The sequence below is a fragment of the Chelmon rostratus genome, chromosome 21, assembly GCF_017976325.1.
Source record: "Chelmon rostratus isolate fCheRos1 chromosome 21, fCheRos1.pri, whole genome shotgun sequence".
NCBI lineage: Eukaryota > Metazoa > Chordata > Actinopteri > Chaetodontiformes > Chaetodontidae > Chelmon > Chelmon rostratus.
This window is the reverse complement of record NC_055678.1, coordinates 11118638-11140818: the sequence shown is the minus strand read 5'-3', so window position 1 is coordinate 11140818 and position 22181 is coordinate 11118638. Positions and strand designations below refer to the sequence as shown.

At 41.3% G+C, this 22181-nt stretch overlaps 1 protein-coding gene across 1 annotated transcript in view; it reads left to right on the top strand.

The window, feature by feature from the left end:
* The window catches only part of LOC121624435 (protocadherin-15-like), a 181265-nt gene that overhangs the window by 122965 nt on the left and 36119 nt on the right, over window positions 1–22181 (top strand). The window contains exons 27-29 of the mRNA XM_041962063.1: window positions 13396–13505; window positions 14299–14439; window positions 17532–17659. Coding sequence (XP_041817997.1) covers window positions 13396–13505; window positions 14299–14439; window positions 17532–17659 — 379 coding nt within the window. The remainder of the gene's footprint in view (window positions 1–13395; window positions 13506–14298; window positions 14440–17531; window positions 17660–22181) is intronic.

Here is a 22181-nt window from a genome sequence, read left to right as displayed (position 1 = left end):
AAAATAAATACTTAAAAAAACATAAATAATAAAAAAAAAGGGGATATTACTCCATTACACATACACGGACAGGGAAGCTTTTTATGATAGGTTCAGGTTTTTAACATATTCAATGAAAGGGCGCCAGGTCACACTAAATTTTCCATAGCAATTAGTCCGACTGTATCTCAGTTTTTCTAGCTGCAACAAAGAGAGCATTTCTTTAGTCCAATTAATAAAAGAGGGGGGTTTATCTGATTTCCACTGAAGGAGAATGAGTCTTCGGGCCATTAGTGAAGCGAAGGCGATTGCCTTAGCTTGAGATGTAGAAACTGTTATTTCTGGAGGAGGGATCCCAAAGATCGAAATATCTATCAGGTTTTTTAGGCATCTACATTACCCCCCTCTTTACCTGATTTATATAAAGCCAATTTTACTCCTTTAATCGGACATGTTAAGCAGGATCTAGGCCACTGGTCCAGTCTGCCTTTGTTTTTGCTGGGGAGGGTACACCTATTTAAAATCAATGTTCTACCACAGGTCTTATATCCATTTCATGTGCTCCATATATAATTATCACGTAAATCACTATCAGAGTTGAATAGCCTTCCTGTGGCGAAGCAAAGGTTTGAGACTAAAACTGGCCCGTCTACAGTTTCCACTGGAGAAGGGCGGTTTAGCTGACATTAACTGTACCAACTCTCATGCATCTGCAGATATACTTCAGACTAGTTTTGAGAAGAGCAAGAGTCTACATGGCTTGATACTGACTCAGACTCGATATCCCTTATATGACTGGAAAATGTATTCTATACTTCCTAGGTATTCTGCAAAATAGTCTTAACGTTGGAGACTAACTAGGAAAATAGAGGCCTTGGACAACACTACATGCTCCTAAAATGCAGGTTTCCCCCCTGTCTCTGTCTGTGTATGGTCTTGTAAAGGCATCAAGACATTGGGAGCCACTGTAGAAAATGGTTCAATGTTGGCATTTGATCTGTTAAGTTTTTTTAGGTACGTACATTTATACAACTATAGTGTATTCAATCTAAAACAATCTCAATACTGTGGGGCAATCTCCTCTGTAGAACAAATGCTTGTAAAAAGCGAGGACTCATCAGTGACACGATTAAATAGGTCACTATCCGGGACAGTGACAGAACATACAGCTAAAATTAAAACAGCATAAGGAAAATGACGTTGGTGTTAAAACTGAAGATGAAGAGTGGGATAATATGTGGCTCAACCCTATCTGGCTCTTTTACCACTAATAGAGCAAAGGAATTACAAGCTAAGATAAATCATAGACTACATATTACCCCAGTGAGACGCAATAGAATTAACCAAGCTCTATCTAAGTTCTGTAATAAGTGAAAAATTACAGAGGGCGCATACATTCACTGTTTATTAAAATGTGTAGGGACTTACAAATTCTGGAATGATGTTCTTGGAGAAAGCAGTGGCATAATTGGTCAAACAGTGAACATTTCACCTTCATCATTAATTCTCGGTATAGATAATCCCCCAAATATTCCTCTAATATCCATCTAAATCCTATTCTCCTGTGCTAGGAGATGCATTTTATTGAAGTGAGAGTCACAGGACCGCACGTAACATCACACATTGGATAAGTAGTGCGTTACGAGTACATGCCTCTTGAAGCTCTTAGCCTTTATTTAAGAGAGGAGCTCTTTGAGTTTTATGAAGTTTTGAGTCATTTTACAGCTTACTCAGGACCTGATTGTTAACGAACAATAACAGCAGGGCTTTGTTGTCTGGCATGGGGATAGTAGATGTTTTATTTTCAATGCACTCTGTTTGTACTTTCATGCTTTGTATTGATATTAGTTTTTTCATTCGTCAGGTCTGTAATGAATGGTAAACCTGTCAATTTTGAAAGAAAGAAAAAAAAATCACAGGAAACTGGATAGGAGGTCACTCTTTTTACCAGCTGGACAATTGCGAACCCAGAGCTGTCAATTTTCCCTTTGAAAAACAACAATCCCATTTGTCTGCTATCGTGGTAACTGAAATAACAACACAGTTTGTTTTTGCAATAGACGCATGTGTTAATTTCTGCCAAATTGATCCGGTGTTAAAGCATCATAATTTTGCACTTGGACCGGACATTTGTCTGCCTTTCCTAGGCAACACTTCTGAATAAAATGCCTGCAGCTGTGAAATATACAGAGCCAGGCTTTTTATTGCTTTACTTTATAGACCTAAGGATGTAAATTTGAATTGTACACAACAATTACTGTTGCATTTTATTTTATTTTTTACATTTTCTGATTGGTACAAAGTTTTTGATGTCACATACATTTAGTCTGGCTTCTCTGAGACTAGAATCAATCAATTTGTCAGTCAAACTTGTTTTGTATAGCACCGTCTGTAGAGGTTAGTGCAATTCAAAGTATTTACAGATGACTGAAAACCTGATAAGACAGTACAAATGTAAACAGTAAAATAATGCGAGAATAGCTTTTAGATGCCTTGACTGAGTACATAATGACTATGCAGAGGAAACAAAGAACACAAGATATACCAGGATAGAACCTTGAGGTACTACACTAAGCCTTTCTCTTTTATAGACTTGTAGAGAGCTCTGACAGAGTTGGGAACTGTTGTTCTTGTGAGCCTGTAAAGTCCATTTCCATTGACACTGTATGTGATATTGGCCAACACTAAAAACGACTTGCTTGTGTGAAAGGAAATCAGTTAAGGCTACAGGAGCATGTTGTCACTTAGTCAGCATTGTTTTAAATATGATTGTATTTGAGATTTTGTATTTGTAATTTAAAATATTTTAGTCCTCTTTTCACCTCTGCCACTTCTCTTACTTCCTTTCTGTCTGTTTTATAAAGTCAACACCCTGTTTCATCCGCTGTAAACTATCTTCCATCGAATTAAACGTCTTCTCTGCCAAACTGAATAAAGTCCCCGAGGCCCTTAAACATTTTAACTGTGAGATAAACGCCTCCTCCCTCGATGTACGTCAAAACAAGCACGTCCGATCTGTTGCTCTATAAATCCAGTATATGTCTAACCAATTCAGTTGAAGGTTACCTTGTTTTGTTGACACACACACAAACAGGCATGTGCACGTTCAGTGCAGTGCTCCTGGCAATGTTACTACTGTGACAACAAATGGCAAACAACCATGGTGTTGTTATTTATAAGATTGCTTGCAGCTTGGAGACAGCGAGAGAGAGAGGGGGGGGGTGATGTGGGAAGCTGAAAAGAGAGAGAGAAGGGTAGATAGAGGAAGATGTTGGAGGATAGTGGAGAGAAGCAATTCGGAGATGTAGAGTGTGAGTTGCAGGTAGAGAGGAGAGAGTAAGCTGGGGGGTACATAAGAAAAACTACAGTAAAAGTTTGAGGGTAAAAAAAACAAGCACACGCACACAGACAGATCAACACACAGGCAGAAATGTCTTTAAAGTGGCAGATGAGCTGACATACTAACAGACTGACGTAAATTGAAGCAGACAAGCAGGTAAAGACTCGAATAGAGATGCTCATGGACAAGAAGATACACAGACAGGCAGACTGACGCTGTAAAATTTCAGCTATGCTCATGTATACTCATTATATAGCAGTATAGTATAGTCAGTCATTAACATAGTGTAGATACTGTATAAGGACATGGGTCTTTTCCATGTTTAACCTTTCTGTTGTTTTTAATTGCTTCCATATAGCAATAATGCTTTACAGCTGAGACCACTTTTCTCGTCTTCATAGACAGTCCCTAGCTTTTTTAATACAGTACAAGAAATAACAGGATCATTGAAACACTCATTTTAACCAATAAAAAAAGAAGCAGCAAATTGGGGAAAATGTATATGTATGATGGTTGACAAATAGCAACAGACTCCTAAAGGCTACTATAGGAACTACTGTACATGTACAAGACACAGCAGGGTGACATCTCTCACTCTGTCAGATCAAACATCCAAAGTCCACAACATCTGTTTGCCTGTGTCTAAAAAATAATAAACCTCCAACATCAATGTTTCTAAATAGGAGTTGTGGCATGACTGCATTCATGAAATTTTTGAAAAGGAGGGTCGGCATGGTTTGACACATGCAGCCCTCCTCATCTCCTCCTGTTTTAACAGGTTTGTGTTGTTCCACTGGATGCCGGTTATCTTACTACTATCTTATAACAACCGTAGGGACAGTTTTTTTGGCTTTGACACCCAGATTGCCAAACCAACAGATCAAAGAAAAAAGCTGAGACGGGCTCTCTGTAAAACTCCAGAACTGAAAATCAATTGCAGACAGTGTTGCACAGCATAGCTACTTTGCTCTGGAACATCAGATGCTGTCAATTTGTATGTTGCAGCATGATCTCTGGTTACTGAAATATAGCCGCAGTGCAGTGTGAACATGAACACAGGGAGAAAAATTAGGATTTGAAATGTATTTTTGAGCCAGTGCAGAAAAGAGCCTAAATATAGTCATTATTTGCCAGCTCCTTCCATAAGGTGTGTTGTTCTGTCCCTTTTGAGTACACTGTGTATTGTACTACTCTTGTCCATTGGGAATGTGCTGCCACAGATATGCCTTCATTAATTTTCTTCATGTTTGGAAGCACGTCGACTGTTATAAATTACATGCTAAGTTCTGTGCACTTTTATAGGCTACTTTTAAATTAATGTCTTAGACTGTTCAGGCAGCAGCCTGCAGTCGTTCAACGGCATGTGAGGGATGCAGATACATGAGGAAATACTCACACAGCGAGGTCTAAAGGTAAACACAAGAATACCAGATCCATACGGGAGGGCTTCATCCTCCAGTCACACACACACAAGTGCTCCTTCACGCTTTAAAAACACAACATACGGCCGAGCAGAAAGGAGCGGCATCTGGGTCATCTCATTTCAACCACACTCCGTGCTTGTCATGCACAGTGTTTCCCATGTAATTTAATACTTTGTGAGACTCTGAAACTGGTAAGGGAAGCCATAGGTCCCTTCCTGACTCTGGCCTGGGATCTTCTGGTTGAGTCACAAATAGTTTCTCTGCCTTTGAGGTAGAGTTTATTAGTTGGACAATCAGTGTGTTCATTAGCAGCAGTTCTAGTGAATGAAACAATGGCTTTGTAAATCACATTAATAACGCCCTTTCCTCATGCACATGACAGGCACCACCTGCTTCTCCTTAACTAAATGCCACGCAAGTTTTTAAAAAAGGCTGCAAACTCATAAGACAGAGAAATCAAAGTTCATCTCCAGTGAAGAGGTTGATTTCACTTCAAGGTTTTATTTCATATTTTCTGAAATGTGGAAATGGCAACAAATGGCGCTACAGTGGTTTATCACGCCATTCTTGTGGCTGGAAGCTAGCACCGCCACCCCCTCTGACAGTCTGCCCTCTCTCTGGTCTCAGCCTGTCCTGTTTACAAGGCTGCATGGGTGCCACCCTGGACCCTCGCAGGACCTGAAACAGGCGAGAGGAGGAAGTGACCTGTCGCCTGACGTGATGGCCAGCTGATAAGCAGATGCCTCACAGTGTGACCCGGCCAGGACTGCGTTGCATTTTGCTACCTCACCCCCTCCCAGTTTAGTTTTGTGGTTGCCAAATATCTGCGCACACACAAACACACGCCCATGTACATGCACTGACTCCTGATTCCAGAGACTCAAAAGAAAACAAATAGTAATCAAATTCTCTGCAAAATGAAAATGAGTTTCATTCTACAGTGGAAGAGCAATAAGACCTCTGACTGATATTGACTGTTTGCTTCCCCTGAGAAAGAAATAACTAGAAGTGTCACTTAGGTGGGAACTCTTTCTCTCTGATACTCCAACTCTTGCCAAACCCTGCAGGCGACTTACTTATCTGCTTGCATATCAACAGTCACTTGAAAACTAATACCTATCCCTTTAAAAGATATTGGAATTAAATGAATGAATTGATTGCGTTCCTCCCCAACCAAGGTAGTAATATCCAGATTCCCATCTTTATTACACATGCTATGCCTGATTGTTGTTCGATAGTGTAGTTCTACCACGTGACCATACTCCTATCTGCTGTTCATATCTAGTCCTCTGAAATACCAGCATATCTTAATGTTTATTTACAATGGTATTTTACCAATATTAAGAAAAGAATTGCATCTTATTTAGTGGTTATACTGGGAATGTGTATAATGCTAAAACAGAACAAAAACAAAGCCTTTTCCTGTTTCTCATATATCAGTATTTTCAAAAATCAAGTCATATCCACCACCTCTTTTTTGGCAAAGTGTTTTTTTAAATAAGTCTTGATAGATATGCATTTGCCATTAACTTGTGTGTTTAGATAAATGCGTATGTTGTTGTGTTGTGTTTTTTCTGGTACTTTTCACTCGTCTGTTAAAGGCTAAGGTGAATGCAGGCAGGGACAGAGTTTGCCGTGCAGTCTTGCTGTAGACTTTGGTTCATGACTGGACTGTTTCTTTACAAGCCCCTGTTAACTGAATGAGGAGAGTTAAACCAGCCTATTGTGGTTAATGGTATTCTTCCTTCTTATCATGCTTCAGGCGTTTCACAACCGATAACAACAAACAAGAATTCAAGAGAGCTACAGGGAGGATGTCCAGAACACTAGAGCAGGTAGCTTGTGAACAAGGATGTGGCTGCTTTTGTGTTAGTTATTTTGTCTGCCTGGCCAGTTGACATGAAAGCTAACGTCGATAGCTAACGTACTGCATTTAGTAGACTACAGTGTCACGTTTTTGTTTTAACAGAATAAAGGCTGGAGACAATTAAGTTCACGGGGAAAGCAAATATACCTCCACACATGTCACAACACCACACTAATATCTCTTTATCTACAGCATCTCTTCAGTGAGTATCTCTTTTTTAACAGGTTGCTCCATATTTTAGTCATTACTTTCTTTTTCTGAAGGGGATCTTTATTGTTCATTAGTCAGTGTGGTTGCAAGTGTGAAGCGTATAATAAGACAGACAAAGGATCATGAATAGAGAGATCGATGGTGTGGTTTCAAGACACTGAGAGATGGTAATTACAGTTCTTTTGTTTTGATTAATGATAATAACAAGCAAAATCATTACATCTTCTGATGGCTCTTCTCTCTCTTTGTCTCTCTCTCTCTGTCTCTCTATCACACACACACACACGCACACAAATACACACTTAATTGTATTTCCATCACTTTTGGGCACAGTACATAGATTGCATTCATTCCCTGGAGATTAAGCCTTACCTTAACCTTACCTTAACCTAAGTCTCCACCCTAAAATTTAATGATGTGCCTTATGGAGACATGCGCTTTGTCCCCATAAGGAAGGAGGAAGGTGAGTCCCCACAATGTGTATGTAGAAATAGATTTATGTCCCCACAACATGAGTAATACGCTTACACACACACACACAAACATGTGAAATCAAAGTCACACTACACAAATGTATCAGTAAAACTACTCATACACTGACACGCAAAGGTGGATAAAGATGAAACGTTTAACTCACTGCGGTCTGCTTTTAGCATCACCAGCATTTAAAGTGCAGATGAAAGAAGAACATATCAGGACACTTACAGCGTATTTCATATACAAACAACACCAACAACAGTAGCCTCAGCTGTTAAACTCTCTTTGTTTGAGTGAAAAAAAACTGCTCAAGTTGTTTAAAATCATTTTTGTGCTGGCCATTTGTAACAGGGTCAAACGCCAGATCAGAAAACACTCATCTGGGTTGGTTTGGAAGTGAAACCTGTTTCATTGGTTTAGTTTGGAGGACATCTTGGGCCAACTACCTTAAAATCATTTTACACGTGCGCCATACAACCACCACAGGATAAAATTAATCAACTTGATTTTAGATTTTAGCTTCCACCTACATGTGCTTTTGGTGCACAACACTAAGGTGGCAGCATCATGGGAAACATGAGACTAAGTCACTGTATGTGAGGTAACATATATATATATATATATATATATATATATATATATATATATATATAGTCCAATTATCTTTTCTCACAGTTGAAGTAATATTTATTTATATCCAGCTGGCTATAAAGGGGCCAACCTTTAAAGCCAGGGTTTGTGCTATTCATGGAGCATTGGTTTCTAAACCACAGTTTCAATTATGATTTTACTGCAAAGTGACTGTGAGCTCGTCTGCTGTCAATCTAGGAAGATGGAAAGATGGTATCAGTCCACTGGCAGATTTGCTGGACAAATGGTTTTCACAGAAGTGATGTTCAATGAATTTTCTTGTTACAGCACATTTGCACAAACACACACACACACACACACAGATTGACTCTTTGCTTGTCAAGCATTTTTTTTCCCCCTCATTCAGTCATTTTAACTCAAACACACATCTATGCGCTGTCCCTCTTCCTCCTTTCCTGCTCTTGTTGCATGTTTCTTTGTCTCTATATCACCTCCTCTCTCATTCTCTCCTTTCACCCACAGCCCTTATATACACAGCTGGTCCTTTTTCGCTCTGCTCTGTCTCACATATGTTTTATGTATTAGTACTTCAACAATGCTCCGCTGAAGTTCAGACGTTTGACTGTCAGTTGACAATTACGACAAGACCGTAATGCAAAAGGGGAGAAGAGGGCCATGATAAGGGGGGAGAAAAATTGCTAAGACACTTGTCGACAGAACATGGAAAAGAGAGAATCAGTTTGGGAGATACAGAGAGAGCTGTAAAGACCAGACAGAGTGACTGACAGACAGGAGTGACAAAAATGGAGAGGTCGTGTGTGAACCAGTAGAGGAGAACGGAGAGAGGTAGGAGAGAGAGATGTGGGATTAGAGAGAGGAGGAGAGTGCCAGAGGGTACAGAAAATGAATTTAGATTATTCAGACAGTGCTGAGCAGAAGCAAGAAACAGAAAAAATAGATTAGTTACATGCCCTGGCAACTGTAATAAATATTGGCTCACTACTACAACATTTTAACTGCAGTCTGTTTTCTTAACAGGCCAAAACAAACACTTTGAAAAACCTAATTTTAAAGAGGCTGATGTTGTAAAATTGTAACACCTGCCCTATCAGAAAACTGGATTTCAAGCAGCTCAAGTCTCTATAAGCTCTTCAAATTGTAGGAACATGCGGGCTGAAAACTGAAGCCCGTCAGTACTGAAAAAAGGACCACAGCAGGAAAACTTCCAGAACTCCAGCCAGCCTGTAAAGGTTATTACTGCAGGCAGTTAAGATCCCTCGCTCAACGGCCTCCTAATGAAAATCCTACATTCAATTAGCAACCCTTTCGAAAGGGAGAGAAGGAAGGAGCAGAGGGATATAATTAGAGGTGTAGAAAAGAACAGCACATCCACATTTTTGGTTGGTGTTCATGTAGCGGTCATGGCTGCTAGCTCAGGCTGCTAGCCGCTAGTTGTTAAATATATTAAAAGCACAAGAGCATAGTGAACAACGTGTCAGACTTTCTATACTAGACTTAAGAGAAGAGAAGAGCCTCAGTTTTTTGGATGATGTATACACCTTGTTTATCCCTCCAGATTGTTGACAGCAGTTAAAATAATTTACAGTGAGTATAAAAGGCTACAGTAATGAGATTAAAGGATATCTCCAGAATCATATATTTGAGGCACCAGCAGAAGGGCCTGTCGCGCGTTATATAGCTATAGAACCCCCTTGACCTTTATTGTGAAGCTCTTTTTTGTTATCCTTTCCAGTTATTTCACTATGGATTAATTCCAGACAGGACAGACTGCCTGAAAAATCAGCCCGGCTGAACCCCCCACAGGACAGTGTAGCTGTTCAGTTGTTTTTCCTTTCAGACGTGCTCAGATGTCGCATCATATCAGTTACTTCTTTTCAAGCATACGTGACCATAACGCTGAGCAGATGCTGTACAGATTAAGCCCACTTTCAACCCCCAATTAATTTTCAAATGTTTGAATTTTCGCCCGATCAGCTGTCATTTTTGGACATCAGTTTAGTTTGAGGAGGGTCACAATACTGTCTTGTAGTTTGAATAATGTAATCTGATTGACTGCTGTCTAAATATCTGTTATAAACTGCAATCAGCTTGTTTTAATATTATTCTAGTAATATTTCACATGTTTTGATGAACTATAGTCCTGACTGAGACTGAGCTGTGATATAATAACACTGAACTTTGCTGCAAAGCAGATCACATTGTGAGCATCTTCCCACCTATGTGCAGATCGAGATTCTTTATTTTCCTTCTTACTTTCCGTTTCAGGAAGAATTGCACAAATTGACTTTAGATAATCTTTTGGTTGTCAATAGACAAACACAGTCTGGAGTTGTATTGGTATGTTCAGTGTGCCACATGATTGACCAGGAGATCAAACTCCAAATCATGAACATAGTACATTTTGGTGTTTAAAACTTGTTTTTCTGCGATATACAAGGTATATCGCAGGAAAAGTATTAAAACTGCATTAAACTGTATGCCCATGTTAGATTCTAAAAACCATGAAGACTGCTAATGTAGAGGATTTGACTGAGTATGTCATACAGTAGGTCAAACATGACTGTCATATGAAGAATAACCTCTGTAAGGAGGCGCTGCCGGAGTCGACACAACCAAAGCGCTACTCTGCAAATATTGTAGTTCGGTGTGGACAAAGAGACGCAGAGGAAGAGAGAGATTAAAAGAAGTGACAGAGGCAGAATTGCAAAAAAGAAGGAGAGAAATGAAAAGGAGTCGAGTGAGAAGAGACGGAAAGCATAATGACGAGGAGGGGACGATGATGAATCGTGCACATCTGAAAGAGATGAGCAAAAAAAGCGAATAACATAATGAGGGAGACAAATGAATGACAGTGGCTATAAGGGAAAGACCCCCTGAGAGGAGGGTGTCATTGCCAACATCTGTCACTATCCTTATAATTCTGTGTCACCCGGCTGAAACACTGAACACTGTCATAGCTGGTAAGGTTTGTGTCCTATAGCCTACATTCAGTCTGAATATGTGTGTGTGTGTGTGCATGCTTGTGCGTGCGTGTGTTTCTGTTGTTATCAGTGTCAGCCCAGCTTGCTGTAGTTAGGACAGCAATGATTAGAGAGCGCAGGAGGGGAAAACAGAGGATTGATAATAAGCTCTGTGTGTGTGTGTGTGTGTGTGTGTGTGTGTGTGTGTGTGTGTGTGTGTGTGTGTGAGTGTGTGTGTGTGTGTGTTTATCTGTACTATGTCGTGTACTATAAAACTGCATGGAGTCTTGTATGCTTGTGTGCATCTTTATGCCTGTAATTGCGTTTCAACCCTCCTGCAAGTAGTCGTGTGCGTTGGTGTGATTGTATTGTACATGATTGTACGTGTGCACATAGTTCAGTGTATCAGGGTGTGTGTGTGTGGTGTGTTTGTGTGTCCGTGCACACATCATCTTCATTGTGCTCCTTCGCCCCTGTCAAATAGCCATTGTGGAGAGGGAGGGATGGAGGAATGGATAACAATTGTAACTTGGGTCTGCTGGGATGTTGGCTGGAAGCATCAGCCCGAGGGAGGACGGAGAGATGAAGGTAAAGATGGAGAAAAGAGGAGATACGGATGCAGAGGGAGAGATGTAGATAGGCGTGAACGGAGTGGGTGTAAATGGGAAATTGAAATTCTAGTAGGGAAGAAGTTGGAAGAGGGGAGAGAAAAAAGAGACGAAAGAAAGGTTGGAAGAGCAAAATACTTCAGTAAGAGGAATAAAATAATTTCATGATTATAAGTTACAAGCCCTAATGTATTGATTGACTTCTGCTGCTGCAGCTAAACTACATGACTGCAGAGTTAGAGCTGCACAATGAGTTCAGACAGCTTCTCCTCTTCAATCCTAGAGTGCCTTTCTGCATCATCTGAATAACAGATGTGACAGACATCATTTTCCTTCTTTATCCATGTGGCAGAGGCTTGACTCTTTCATATTACGTCCCGGTCTACGGTTTTAACATCCTGACTATGAAAATGCAACAGCCAAGGTTTGAGTCTGGGTTTGTTGACCCTGTCTGTCGTCCCTCGTAGTCAACAAAATACTTATCTTTTCATTTAAACCCATATTCATGCAATAAACTGCAGTTTCATTATATATTTGCTTGGAGGGTTTGTATAGAGCAGGTGGTTAGAGAAGCATTTGACTGGGTTGGACGTTAACATCTACACAAACACACACACACAGACTCCCGCTCTCTCGCTCCCCAACAGTCCCATTTATCATGTTGTGATTACTTGATAGCTTAGCCAGTTGGTAGCCCATGTTATAATGTTTAGCCAGCTGTGACGCTTGGCCTAATGACTGGACTGGGTTTATTTAATGGACCAAAATCTGCTGGAAGTTTGATAGTTGCCAGATTCTAAGAAAATCTGTCAAGGTTGTAAGCAGGAAAAACTGCCCACCACATGCAACGGGAGGCAGGTGGAGAAAAATAAGGCCGTGCCTGGGTTCTCTTTCAGAGCTGTTGATGGTTTACTGTAATTTCACCGCCTGGCTCAGACCTCTAATGGTCCCTGTCAGACCCCCTGTTCCAAACGTGCTGCATCAGACCAACTTTTATTCAAACACAATGTACACCGTCTTAAAACACCATGTAGCAGGCTTTGTGTGTTTTAGTACATTAACTTGTGCAAGTCATGCATTTTATTACCAGAAAAGGTTCAAACAATTAGTTCAGCTAGTTGATCACCTGGAAATTAAACTATTTTCATTATAAATTACATTTTTCTGTCAAGCACAAATGTCAGACGCTCTCTGGTTCCAGCGTCTCAACTGTGAGGATTTTCTTCTTTTCTGTTCCAAAGCACAGTAAACTAAATAACTTTCTTCGAATGCTACTTGAACGCATCGCCTTGGGACTGGGGAAATTGTGATGGGCTTTTTTCCAAAGCATACCCTACATTTATGAAATGATTTTGTACCTTTCAGCCAGCCACTGGCCTCAGTTCAGGCTACTCTGTTGTGAAAATCAACCTGCAGAAACCTGAGTGAACTAGGCAGCCTTTATTTTCATGTCTAACTTTTACATTATTGGTTTGTGGTACTTGTGAGAGACCACTTTGTCCGTTTTGACTGTTTGGGGATGACTGACTGACATTCAGCATCCTACAGTTAAGAGTTGGCTGCACAACCAGCAACACATTCATGATGTTTCCAGAAATGTAAGTGCAGAAAACAAGAAATTAATGTTGTGACAGTAAGATAAAGTGAACAAGAAGAAGAATAACTTCCTACCTTATTGCTCGAAGTAGCGCTGAACACTGCTGATATGTATATTCTATATTTTTGGGATAAAGTTAAGATACAGAAAGCTGTCAGTATGGAGGAGTAAAAAATATTGGACGCGTTTGACAGATATAACTCTCGCTTGTATTTAACTTGCCAAATTGCAGTTGACCCTTGAGACGAAGTGGGCCCACAGTCTACATATACATATTTAATTTTTTTATCAGTAGATATTGACTGACTGATCTGTTCCCAGGTTTCTACCAGTGAGCGAGGAGGCTGCTGTAGGAACCCCGGTGGGAGCCATAATGGCAGCTGCTGTCAATCAAACTATCGTCTACTCCATCATCGAAGGCAACGAGGGAGGTGAGTACGCTCCAAGCTTTTTATACGCAGAGCAGTGCCTGTTGAAGGTCTCAGCTGTGGATTTGGCTGACCGCTGAAGGAGCTGAAGTTGCTTATGTTATGTGTTTTTAGATTATTTGCAGTAATTACACAGGACACAGGACATATACGGTGCAACCAAAACACACTCTATCTCAATTTCCCAAACTACAAACATAGCTTTTCTAAATCTTGGGCTTCTGAGACGAGGCGGCTCAGGATGTGGTTCTAGCCTGATTCTGAAAAGGTGTAAATGGATGCATCTCTCCTAGATTCATGAGTAAAAGTTGCTCACTCTTGGTTTACACTCTGGAAAATGGCCTCTAACAGATCTGTGCTTTTCAATAGTGGAGTTGCACTGAAATTCACCGTCTTTGTCACTGTCTCATTAAAGCATCAGGAAGGAAGCGTCTCCAGTGTTTTCAATACATACAAAAAGCACATCCATATAGTATTAAATTGTATGTGAAACACTTGAAATGACAAATGTAAATGGGGCATTGGAGTAACAGGTTTCAGTTTAGGTTGCTTATTTGTTTCTTTTTGCTAAAGCTTCTTCTTTAAACGCTGTTCAAACTCTCTCAACAGCTCAGACACACTGCTGCCTTCTCACTCTGTAAAACTACAAAACTGTCTGCTCACGATCCAGCTGCTTTCTACAAGAAAGTGAAGTGTCCCTTTTTGACCCTTCCCTCCTTTACTTTGCTCTCTTCTTCTTTCATCCTGCTCCCACGCTTGCCGTCTGTCTTCATCTCTCACTTGTCTCCCTCTCCAGGTGTGTTCGCCTTAAACGAGACGACGGGAGTGATTTCCACCGCCAAGCCCCTGGACTACGAGGCCAACTCAAGCTTCGTTCTAAAAGTAGAAGCAGACTCCATGAGGGTGGCGTCCTCGAACCTCCGAGCTCCCTCTAAGAGTAAGTGCATGGTGGTGTTTGTGAACTCTCCGCCTCTAAGATTAGAGGACTTACTTTTGACATCGGATTGCATCACCGCAGATTTCATGGGCCCTCTTCTCTCTAATTACACACACACACACACACACACACACACACACACACACACACAGAGAGACACACACTTTCGAATTAAAAAATAACAGTGCATTACCCACTATGTGATATTGTTAAGATAATTGCCACAGGCTGCAGCTTTCTCTCCTGCACATACACTTATCTCTATCTGACTCACACTCTCATTCTCTCTGGAGCTCTCTCCACTTTTACCTTGTACAAACTCTCTCCAACTCCTCTCCTCGCCTGTACAGGTATGTCTTGGAAGATATGTTCTATTGGGCCTTAGCTGTTGTTGTTACCTTTCACACATCTTTTTTCCCCATCTCTCAGCTGTCTGTCAAACCTTCAGGCTACACCAGCTTGTTGTCTTCACTGCTGCTGTTTCAAAACACTCGCCTTTCCTCCTCCTCCTCCTCCTCCTGCATTTGGGTCTCACTGGCTGTCACAGGTCTTTGCCGAAATGCAATCATGCAACTGTCCAGAATTTAACTCTCAGATATCAAACGTGTTTGCACTGATCAAAGTGGCCAAATAAAGCCGGCGTGCAGTTTGAAGATTGAAGATTTTATCTTTAAAGCTGTAACTTTTTCCCGAGCATTGGTACAGAATGAGCCGTGCAGGTCAGGTCAGTGTTAAATTATACTGAACCTTCTGTAATCTGAGCAAAGCCTTGAAGTCTTTTTGGTCTTTCATTTTATTCCTTGTTGTATTTTTCTCTTTCTTCATTCTGTCTTAATTTTCTTTCATTTCTATCCCCATTTCAATCCATCCAAAAATGAATTTTGCTTCACTTGCATGTGGGAGGAAAGCCGACCTAAACAAGTTTTCACGGTTTTAATTGAAATTAAAACTGAAGTGAAAGTGGCTCTAATTAGTCTCTATCTCTTCCCCCTCTATCTTTCTCTCTTTCTTCCTGCCTCTTTTCTCTGCCTTTTTCTAGCTGCTGGTCTTTCGCTCTTTTCTCCTTCTTCCTTTCATAGCATATCTGCATTCTTCCTAATTGATGCTCAGCTCTACAGGTTTCTTCTTTCTCCTTTAATTACAGCATTTACCACATGCTGTTGTCATTTCATCCAACTATTTGAATTTAAGCATTCTGTGGAGATTAAAACTACAAATCATTGTAGTCATTGGCAAATCCCCTTCCACTCTTTTTGGTACGCATTTTAATCAGGCAAGCAATCAATAGGATTCTAACAATGTGTTAATCCGGTTTTCTAGTTTAAGTGAAGGTTGAAATCGTAAATAGATATTTTGTAATGGCGTCTCATTGGCTGTTCAAAAATAAGAAGATTAATGTTTGTATCTGCTTGTTTGTTTGTTCACGTTTTTCTTTTTATGTGCCAATGTTTTTAATGTGATTTTTTTTTCCTTTTGTCTGTCTTAGAGTAAAACTTGAGCAGTTCACAATCCTGAGATTTGTTCTGTCTTTCTGACGCATGACTCACCCCTTTGCAGAATTTGGTTGATGGTATTGTGTTGGGGGTTTATGTGGGTGTGATTCACAACTCCCTGTTTTTGGCCAGATAAGACTGAATGTGACTGGTTCCAAGTTGCAGTGACAGAGGCTGTTTTGTCTTCCACTGAATGTGCAGCTTGGTTGGATCACAGTATTGTTCGGTCTATTTTATTGGTCATTTAAAATAGATTCTTCTATGCAGTTTGTTTGTGTATTCCAAAAATACTTCTTACAGTGATACTGATGCAGATGTTTTTTTGGCAAATGCTGGCACAGACACTTTTCTTGGAAGACTTTTGGCTTGAAAAGGCCATTATGTTGACTATGTCAAAAGCCATGGCAGCCAGTGAGGTCCTACATAAATCTGATCAGCTGGATCAGAGCAGGGTCACCTCTACTGCAGCATCCTCAGGCATTCTGCAGTTCCTTATATTCCTTACAGCACATTTTCTACATCTGTGAGCATCTTCTATCAGCTGGAAGTGAAGCTTACAGTCCTTCAGTCATTACTCACTCTACTGTCCCTTTAATCACTATGTTTGTTTGTGTGAATGCCAGTGTTGGTTACTGTAATTCCAATATTATTGGCGATAGCTGGAAATGTAACTAATTACTTCTTCTAATTAAACAACGCAGTTACAGTTACTGAAATTGAAATGGACAACTTAATTGTTACTTTCGTCTTATGTGCAAGTAATGCACAACTGCAGAGGCTAGGAGACAAACACTGATCTAATGTCACCCGACCTTATGGTACACACCAGACAGTTCAGGCTTGCTTTTTCATCGTCATAATTACAATGTTTGAATATAAACTGAAGAAACATGGGTGTATCAGATATAATTAATTTTTAACTTCTGTAACAAGCTCACTTACAAGACCCCTTACAGGTAGGAACACTAATGGTTGCTGCCCTCTAGTGGTTTGGAGTACTGATAGCTCCTATCAGTTCAGTGAAAACAAATTTGACTTTTATCTGCTTGGAGAGGCTGCTCAGTCATTTTCAGAGCAGTTTTACACCGGTAGTGTAGACACGTTGATATTGTCACCTACAAGCGAATATAGTAGCTTCCAAAGTAATACTTGTGACACCTGCAGGCAGTGCAGATGCTAACACTTTTCCCGCCCGTAGATAGTATGTCTACATCTGCTCGTCTAAACAGCTGCTGGTGCTTTTCTTGACGATATGTGACAATGGTTGGACTTCAGGTTCAGAACTGCAGGCCTGAAACTGCTGGAGCTGCAGCTGGATGATACTGGCTGGTCTCGGTTACGGGTGATTAAGATCAGTGGCTGTGTTCGTCCTTGCTAATTTATTTCTTGCATTTTACTGTTTTGCTTTTTATCCCTGTAGCTTGTTCCTTTCATATAAAACACACTTTGTGAATCTCTTGAGACATCTGCGATAGAAATTCTCTGCAGCTCTTGGAGCAGCTCTACACTGCCTGTTTACCAACAAATACTGTACTGCTATTTTGTAATGCCAAATGCAGCAGTGTTTCCTAACCTTTCCATTGTGTTTGTGTCTCCTAGCTAACACAGCTAAGGTGATAATTGACATCCAAGATGAGAACGACCACCCGCCCGTTTTCAGCAGATCTCTTTACATCGGAGGGGTTGCAGAAGATGCTAAAACATTCACCTCCGTCTTACAAGTACAGGTAAAGACATACACACACACACACATACATATGCAAAACAACTGCAGGGGGTAAATAGAATATAGAAACACGTGACAATATGATGTAATTAATGAAGCGAAGCCCACGTTCTAGTTCAGGCAGCCCATCTCGAGTCACCTCTACGCTCACGTGGCCTTCTCCTCCCACTGCAACATATATCCAACAAATTGTTCCAATCATGGCGGAGTACCACCCGTGCTGTGTTCACTCTTTGGCTGCTTGCCTGCTGCCGCACCGCTGACCTAAACGCCGTGTTGTTGTTACACCACCTGTAGGCTCCGAGTCCGCCTCACCCTTGAGGGGGGAGGTTAGTATCATCGCCGCCCACTCCCTGCTGCGCTCGCCTTGATGTTTCCTTGTGGGGAGTAACAGAGTTAGAGCTTAGACACCAAATATTAATGCTGTACATATTCTGCATTTACATAATAATCTGTTCCACGTGAGTTGGCAGACTGAAATGCTATTTCCTTGCAATAAATGATGTCTTTGTAAAGTTTATGATGAAGTATTAGAACTTTTTAGGCCTTCAGTTTGTAATATTGTGGCATGGATTGCTCTGTTTTTTAAGATGTCCCGTTTTCTTGTGTGCCCTCTTGTGCTACCAGTTCTTGCTTAAAGAAACATCTCAGATTTTAATGTGAGGCTCAGTATTATGAAAAGTAGCCCAAGCATGACAGCTGTCCAGCACAGTTCAGTTTAGCTCAGAATGAGGGCGTTCACAGTGCCTGCGTGGACTCATATCTGTGTTGTTTGATTTAAATGAAGACAATATTTATTCCGGTAAGTAACAAGATTAACTAGTAAGATTATTCTCTGTCTCTGTGTCTCTCCCTCAACATCCACCTCTATCTCCCTGTTAATTGATACATCTTTTTACCTAACTCGGGAGAATTTCATATCACTGTAAACAACGAGCGGCTCCCGTATTATCATTAAAATGCCTTTCAGGACCCAAAATGGGTCACACAGTCTATCTCTTTCAGCCTCTATCTGAGAAGTAGCAATATGTTTTAATGAGCCTGGATGCCACAGGAGACTCGGGCAGGATCTCTGGCAGAAAAGTATCAGCTTTAATATTTTATTGCAGTTTTTAAGATCATTCTTAGATATTCCTGCTTCATTAGATCATACACAGTGAGAGTGACAGGAGAGATGAGAGAATAAGGGGGAGCATGCAACAAAGAGTCATATTTAAAATCGCAGTTTCGCAAGCGTGGAAAATGTGCTTTTCTCAAATTGTTATTCTTGTGCTGCAAACACCTGAGGTGATGGTTTTGCATACAGATTTTCAGTGTTAAAGGTGTGTAAGACTAAGGGGGATTTATTGGCAGAAATGAAATTCATACTGTATGTTTGTTTCATCAGTTTAGGAGAACCTTCTGTTTTTATTTCCTTAGAATGAGCGCTTTATATCTGCAGAGGGAACAGGTCCCCTTCCACAGAGTCCGCCATGTTGCACCGCCATGTTTCTACAGTAGCCCAGAACAGACAAACCAAAAGCTGGCTTTAGAAAGCCTTTCAAGCGTTTCATGTCCACTGTAGGTTGACCTACATGTTTGGAATCTGCAACCTCGCTGCTACATGCCACTAAATCCTGCACACAGATGGTATTTGGCTGGAACTGGTTACAGTATCCTGCGAACTGACAGGAAGGACTAATAGCCTGCTAGTAGGCCTGATCACCACAGGGAGAGATAATAGATGTGGAGGTTGAAGGTAAGAGACAGGATTGATGGTTAGATAAAGATAACTGGCATTCTGCTGCGACACAAACTGACTGGACAGAAGAAGGCAGGGAAGACATACATGATTCATGGGTGGATGAATAGATGGAGTCGGGGGTTGGGGGTGGAGATGACTGGAAAGATGGAAGAGGATGTTGGCATACTTGCTAACATCCAGATAAAAAAGTGAGTGATACAAAAGATGGAGAGAAAGTTTGAGACATGTGCATTTTCAATCTCAGTGGTTTCACTCAAGTATAACTAATTCCATCACATCTGTCTGAAGCACGCACGTTGTCTTAATGAGTTTGTGTGTGTGTGTGTGTGTGTGCGCGTGCATGTTTGTGTGTGCCCCAGGCTGTATTTTGTTATCTGTGTGTAGCCTCATGCAGGGCTGTCATACTGTCAGAGTGTACGTGTTCAAGTGCACGTGCAGGAGTTCTGTGTTTTTGTCCCTCAGAGGATGCCAGAACGCAGATATCGATTAGATTGCAGATGAGTCTCACATTTGAAAACCTATTTGTTACCACCAAAGATTGTTTTGTTCTTCAGTTAATTTAAACACAAGATACTTGTGCTCAAAAAGAGGATTCATTCTCAGTGAAGAACCTTGGAGCTCTAATCTGCCTCTATACCTGCCAAAGAGCAGATTCCTAACACGTCTCTGGGGGTCATCAGGTGGAAACCTCCCTTCAACAGTGTTTCGCCTACTTAGTCCCACTACACCTCCAGGAGGTTAGGCAGTGAACTCCGGCGTCCCAGAGTCACCCCCCCTAGTGCCAGTTCACACTGCTCCTACACAATCCAAACAGCACCGCCACGTTCAACTGACCCAGAGATGCTCCAGGTAGTGGCCAGTACCGATGCTACCATTTAACTATTGCTAAAGCTACTGCTAACCACTAGGAAGAACAGAAGAAGACAATACAGTTCCGATGCTACCATTTAGCTAATGTTACGTGCTAACCGCTACCTGCTAAGAGGAACAGAAGAAGACAATAAAGCTAGATTCACCTATACTGTTAATGTTAATTGCTAGCTACCAATACTAACTGCTAAGATACTATCATACTCTCACCGCTTTAGCTATTGTTAGCTGCTACAATGCTACCACAGGCCTAGATGCCACATGTAACTGCCGATTGCCACACTACCATCATTTACCCCTGCCTCTCACCAACTGCACCAAGAAAAAGCGGGGTGGGAATACAAACCCTGGTTCGGGTAGGGGATAGAAAATAAAGAGGTAGAGTCAAAAGATGAAAGTAGGGATTGGATACAGACCCTTGTTCGGGTAGGGGGTGGAAAATTTAGAAGGTGCTGAAGGTGGAGGCCTAAACCACAGACTAGATTTAACAGCCTCTTCTAACATTTCCTTCAAGAAGCAGCAAACCCTACCATTTCCTTCAAAAAGCAAACAGAGCAGGAAAACAAACCCTAACATTTCCTTCAAGAAGCAAACAAAACAGGAAAACAACCAAAAAGATCAAAAAACAAGCCAACTCTGTGTCTTACCACGCAAACTCACCTGAACAGGCCGCATGGTCCCAAAGAGAGACTCTAGCTGGCCACACCCCCACCTTATCTAAACTTCCTGGTTCTCTTCCTATTGGCAGAGCGAGAAGATGGGGCGGGGAAAGCAGAGCAGAGGAGAGGTGTCTTGTTCAGACTTTAACCTCTTCTCTTGCCGGGTTAGGCATGCATGTCCCCCCCCCCCCCCCCCCCCCCCCCCCCCCACTGTCCCTATTTCACTCCCCAACTACTATTATTTCTCCTGATCCATATCCACTGACTAGACCTAGCAGCCTCATCTGACATCTCCCTCACTCTCTTTCTTAAATTTTGCCCATGCACTCCCAGCTCCCTCAACAGTGAAACAGCTGACCCTGCAACAAAACCTCTACACCCCACTTCAACCGGACAGACCCTGGTCTTCCATCCCCTCTGCTCAGATTCTGTCTTTAAATCTGCATACTTAGTCTTCTTCCTTTCATAAGCTGCCTCCACTGAATTTTCCCAAGGGACTGTTAACTCAATAAAATACACAGTCTTTTTACTCATGGACCATAAGACAATGTCTGGCCTCAGATTACTATAAACTATTTCCTGGGGCACAACTAGCTTTCCTCCCAAGTCGACCTGCATTTGCCAATCATCAGCCCCTACCAGGCAGCCACCTACCTGCTTTTTCAAATTCAATTGAAGTCACATTTTGTCTTCCCAGGGCGCTTCTGTCACTTTACCCACCACAACCAATGCAAATGCAAATATGTCGAATTCACTGTTCTTTCTTTCTCCAGCCTTTCTCTCCCCCTATAATTGCTAATTCTAATCATCCTTTCATCAGGTGTTTATACCAACAATTGGCCTTTGTTGGTGTGTTGGTGAGGCACTGGAAAGAAGAGATTACGATCCATAATGTCCAGTTTAAATGATCCATTCATGAGTCTAAAGTCGTGACAGATGACAAAACACCACACAGCAGTAGACAGGATCATACAGTTCCACAGCAATAATCATTTAATTCTCCATCATGACAATCCCAAGGTAAACGGTAGAACTACGTCAGTCATGTTACAAAATGATCGGGAATGTGGGCTGGCATGTATTTGACGCATGGCCTTGCCAGATGGTTTTTTTTTTTCACCAAGTTTCATTGACGTTGATGAGGAGGCTGCTTGTTTTCACACAATGTTGGCGGAACACGGCCTTACTCACCAAGTGGTTCAGTCACATTGTAAAAATGCTCTTGAATGAGGATCAGGTGTGCAGGGGAC